The following is a 5548-nucleotide window of genomic DNA, read 5'->3' as shown; positions in this document are numbered from 1 at the left end:
TGAGAAGTGCGTGGACCGTGGGAGCGCCAGCCACTTCGCGTCACCGCCGCTCCCGTATGTGGATTTCACTTTCAACAAACAACAAATCTTTTAATTCTCGTGGATAGACCTCTTCATGCATGGGAAGAAACACTACTTATCTAATTATCTCTCGCGGGAGTTCAAATTATCTCCGAGAAAGTCTCGTCCCAGCAGGATTTCCTTTTATAATAGAGAGATGTATCTCTTTTTTTGTTTAAGTAACAGTCAGACAATAATAAGATACAAATCAAACCAGGAGATGAGCAGCTAACCTGATCCCATTGCGCCCATAAGTGATCATCACGCAACATTTGTTTCAATAAAAAAAAGTGAATGTCTGAGAACTATTGATCTGTTTTGGGCTACAAAACATTCAAATGGTGCACTGAGGAAAAAAGAAAACCAGGTTTTAGACTCATTTGGTTTGGGACACTAATAAGCCGTTACATAAAATGTCCAATTACAAGAACTGGATCTATAAGAAATGAATTGAAGTGAACTGACTCTAAGACCCCTGACTGAAATCTTTTGACCCATACATCTCATTATAACTTGGTTATTAAGAAACAAACGAAAAAAGTAAACGTCATGTCATTTTCTAACCCATGCTGTCCAGAGGCCATGGATCAGGTCAGTTCAATTAACCTGCATGTCTTTGGACACAATGGGAGAAAACCCACAGAGACACGATGCGAATATGCAAACTCCACGTAGAGAAGACCTGGGAAGCGAACCCCAGCCTCTTACTACTGCGCCACTGTACCACTCAAAAACAAATAAATCCTGAAGTGAAACTTCAAATTAGGGTAAATTAAATTTAAGGCAGAAATAACTGACTACTAAACCTGATAACGTACAGCCACTGCAGTCTTTTGGGAATTGACTTTGACACCCCTGGCATACAGCAATAAAGTGATTTCGGCTAAAACACTGAAGGTCTTATGGCAGTGTGACATGGCATCTTTATCTGGCAACTACCCAGGGCTGGCGCTCCTTTGGGGGGCAGTCCCCCCATCCAGACAGGCTTTCCCCAAAACGAATTCTTAAAGTAATTTTTTAGACATTTATATGAATTGTTAATGAAAAATTAATCGAATAAAAGTACTTTTTGGTGAACAATACAAAATGTGATCATTTTCAGCAATTGACTGACATGTGGCATCGTCTCCATTTACCGTCAGGGGGTTCACGTTTGTCAGATGCCTGCAAAACTGTCGTGGCCGCAGCTCAGCCAGTCGCTGCGGGTATTTAATTTAGTAAACGCTTAATAAAAAAAAGAAGAAGAGATTCCCTACACGTTTCAGTCTCACTAACTTTTAAGTTTTGTCTTTTGAAAGATGTGACCCCTTTGCCCAAACTATACAAAAAATTAAAACAAGATTCACTTCAGCCGTAACGCAAACAGAATATTAATACAAAATCGACCATTAAAATATTGAAACAGCTCCGCCACTCGTGCGTCGTTCTCAAATTCAAAGTCACCCCAAGTAAGAAGTATAAACTGACGAGGATCTTCACTTTATGTATTTAATCTAAATTACTTTAACTAAAAATAGGTAGTGCCAGCAAATATCACTGTTTGTTTCCAGTTGTCTTGACTAACGTTTGTCACACTAGATGTCACACTAACACAATTTGCGTTGAAATGAAGCAGTCGGGTTATTTTCTCAAACAGTGGCATAAATCCTTCTCAGGGACTGTTCTCATTACTCACTTTGTATGTTAATCTGAGTCAAACTGTATACCTTTTAATCATTGAAACATGGTATTCTTATTTCCCCAATACATATAAAATCAAGTTAATTTAACTTAAAATAATCATATTATTATTGTTTACTGTGAAAAATTGATTATTATTATTTATTAAAACGGGGTGGCGCAGTGGGTAGCAGTAAGGAGACATGGGTTCGCTTCCCGGGTTCTGCCTGCGTAGAATCTGCATGTTCACCCTGTGTCTCATGCGTGGGGTTTCTCCGGGTACTCCAATTTACTTCCACAGTCTAAAGACATGCTGATTAGGTGAATTATCGATTCTAAATTGGACCTACTATGCGGTTTGTATGTGTGTTTGTGATGGGAGCTGACACGTTGTCCAATTTTTGTTCCGTGCCTTGCGCTCTAAGCTATATGGGAAGGGCACCAGCAGACCTCTGCTACCCAGTTCAGGACTATGAAATCTGGAAAATAACTGACTTACTGATCTGCATAAAGTATGACGTTTGGCATAAAGCCCCGCCCCTTTAATTGATAAGGCCTTCAAAGGAACCACTGTAGCTTCGTGCAGTTGGGAAGAAAGGGAAAGACTTTTAGTGAATTGTGTTTTTTTTCTGAATGCCGTGGGTTTTATGTGGTTATGGAAGCTCATTTATGACACTTTTTTGCACCCTCTATCATAAAAGCCTTAACATGGAAATAAATTTTCAGACTGCACGAAAAGTACAATCCAACACAATAAACGGATAGTTCTTTATTGTTTGTGTTGATATACTGTAAATGGGTTTCTGTGTGTTACACCCTATACCTTAAAAGTTATTTTTTCGGAACTATTTGTGTGAATTAACTAATATCATCGTGTAAAAATAAAATGCCGTAAATATATTTATTAAACACATATCATTTTTAAGTAGGATTTACTTAATGTATTTAGGTGTAGCAATTTGACCTAAAAGATTAATTAAATCCAAAATTGTATTTTTTGACTGAGTTGAAAGTACGGAACAAACAGTAATAAACTAAATCACTCAAAACAGCCGAGGTGATACTATACTAAAAACCTGTAAAATAAAGCGAAATTATAAATTTGTGGGCTTACACGAAAAAAGTGCAACCATGAGTCAATTCATTTGAAAAAGCCATTACTTTAATAGCTGAAATGCGTTGTGCGGCCACCAAAGTCCCAAACGGCTGTGCGCGAATCCATCAGTTCAATGCCATTTAAATTCTATCACCCGATTGCTATCGCTGGACACTCACTTTGATGCCATCCGATCTCGGGACACTCATTTTAATGCCTTACAATTTCATTAACACATTTTTAATGTCTTTTCTTCTAGTATTGAATGCTGATTTATTGTCTTTAATTCTGTTTAATGGTTTGTATATCCTGTATTTATTTGATTTAGTTTTCCATACAGAAAATATTTGTATCCTATGTTACATTACACATATGCTGTTCTTTCTGAGAATCTGTGAAGCTCCTTGAGCTGCAAAGACGCTATATAAATAAACTATTGTTATTATTATTATTGGAGTTTTTGAGAAAACTACTCACGTTTTGAATACTGATTAAGCGGTCTGCTACGTGTGACACCCCTGCCGTAGTTTGATTTTTAGTGATTTCAGTATTTTGCTGTTATTTCCAGTCATTGAAATAGCACCGCTTTAAAGCACACACCCGTATAAATTCTCACAAATGCAGTATTACCTTTAATGTGATAGAAACTTGATACCATTTTTTTTTTAATGATTGCACGAATGAAGTATGCAACACATACCTGCGTGAAGAAAGCTCGGCCAGGTAACGTTAGTCTTTTTCTACTGTAACTCCTTTCCTAAACAGTCCCAATTTCTTTTGGACTTCAGTTTCGATAAGGATCCTGCTTGCTTATTCTGAAGGGGCCATGACGCGAGAAGTGTACGTGGGGGGCTAGGTTAGGGGGAGTGTGCATGTGGAAAGTTGACTCTTTAGAAGGAGGTGCCACTGGTTAGGAAGCAGGTGAGCGGCTTGTAGTCTTCAGTCGAGTCCGGGCTCGCGAGTTTCACTTTAGCAGCAGAAGCTGAATGGCGTGCGCAGCAGCTCTTCAATTCGCGTGTGCGGCGCAACCCCTTTGCTGATCAAATCTGGGGTGATGCCGGATATGGAAACCTTGAAGGAGACCCCCGGGTCTGTGTACAAGTCTCCTTTCAGCATCAACAGCTTATTGCGAGAACGGCCGTTGAATGACGGAGCGGTGAACCAAACCCGAGACAAGGCGAGTCCCTTTCACCTGGAGTCCTCTGACAGTCCCCGGGACCCCATTCACGGAGAAAGTCCACTTAAGGAATGGGGCATTTGTGCAAACGGGTTGACTTCGAGTGCAAAGGAACTTGTTGAAAATTTAATCAAAGGCGCCGAGTGCTCGTCGGATTGGGTCGCTGATACAAAAGAGCTAGGAGATGAGGGTGCCAAGGGACAAGCAAATGGCTCGAAAGATTTCACACGAGGTGCCAGTCTGAATTGCGAGAACGTAGATGTGACGGAACCTTCCGAAAAGGGGGTACTATCAGAGGGAGCTACAAAAGGGGAGAAGGAGACAAAGCACGACAAGCCTCCTTTCAGCTACAACGCCCTGATCATGATGGCTATCCGTCAGAGCCCGGAGAAGCGGCTTACACTCAACGGCATCTATGAGTTCATCATTCAGAACTTCCCCTACTACAAGGAGAATAAACAGGGCTGGCAAAATTCGATCCGACATAACCTCAGCCTTAACAAGTGCTTCGTCAAAGTGCCACGCCACTACGACGACCCGGGCAAAGGGAATTATTGGATGCTGGACCCGTCCAGTGACGACGTGTTCATTGGTGGCACCACCGGCAAGCTTCGACGGCGTTCCACCGCTTCCTCCCGAGCCAAGATGGGGTTCAAAAGGGGTAACCGACTGGCTTCGTCAGCGGCGGCTGCGGCCGCTGCCAGCTTGGCTTTCGCTGGGTCACTCTACTGGCCGATGTCCCCTTTCATTTCTCTCCAACAAACTCCTCACCCCCGTCACGCGGGGACTCCACTGGGGTACACATTTGGCTCTCCGAGCAGTTCTTACGCCGCCGCCTCTGTGCTTTCTCAGGCCTCTCAACAGCTCAGCTCCAGCGGGGTGGACCGACTCATCCAAGGAAGCGGCGAGCCGTCCTATACCCTCCCGCATGGCCATCACCACCAAGTCACCGCTGCGGCTTCCTTCTCGGCTGCGTCCCTGCCTTGCACAATCCCTCTTTCTACTTCCTTGAACCCTTGTTCCTTCAACCTATTGGCCACCGGACAAACGAGTTACTTCTTTTCGCATCATATACCTCATCCAAATGGCTCCGGGACCATCCCTACATCTCAGATGCCTCATGCTACAACTTCCCCTCCAAAACTGTCCCCGGTGGAGCAGTTTCTCCACGCCAGTAACGGATCTAATTTTAGTGGGATGTCGGCTGCCTCTGATTTTTCGGGCTACTTCACCCAAAACCATGGAAGTTCTTTTAACGGAATTCTCCACTGACTTGAAAGACTTGACGGCGAACTAAATATTTATTGGGGACACGGGTGGAGATAGGGGGGTTTACGAATTAAGTTATTTATTCATAATGAATCCGTATTGGACTGTCCGCATTCTACTAAGGAGTCAGGTATACTTAACCAGTCAGCTGCCGAGCTGATTTTTAACTGGCCATTCATTCACACAGGGAAAAGGATTTTCTCTTTTCCGAAGCAGCATTTGCCTAATTTATTGTTGGCGCGATTGCCTCGCGAGTGAATTATGAATGCTTGTTTCATACCAAACCA

General features: G+C 42.6%; 1 protein-coding gene across 1 annotated transcript; it reads left to right on the top strand.

Moving 5' to 3' along the window:
• The first annotated feature begins 3869 nt into the window (after positions 1-3869).
• foxg1c (forkhead box G1c) lies at positions 3870-5264 on the top strand. Its single transcript, XM_039770102.1, has one exon. It carries the CDS (start codon positions 3870-3872, stop codon positions 5262-5264), a length of 1395 nt encoding a protein of 464 aa, XP_039626036.1.
• Positions 5265-5548: the final 284 nt, after the last annotated feature.

The sequence above is a fragment of the Polypterus senegalus genome, chromosome 11 (assembly GCF_016835505.1).
Source record: "Polypterus senegalus isolate Bchr_013 chromosome 11, ASM1683550v1, whole genome shotgun sequence".
Lineage (NCBI taxonomy): Eukaryota > Metazoa > Chordata > Cladistia > Polypteriformes > Polypteridae > Polypterus > Polypterus senegalus.
The sequence above is the reverse complement of the archived record's forward strand: the minus strand, read 5'-3'. Positions and strand labels throughout refer to the sequence as shown.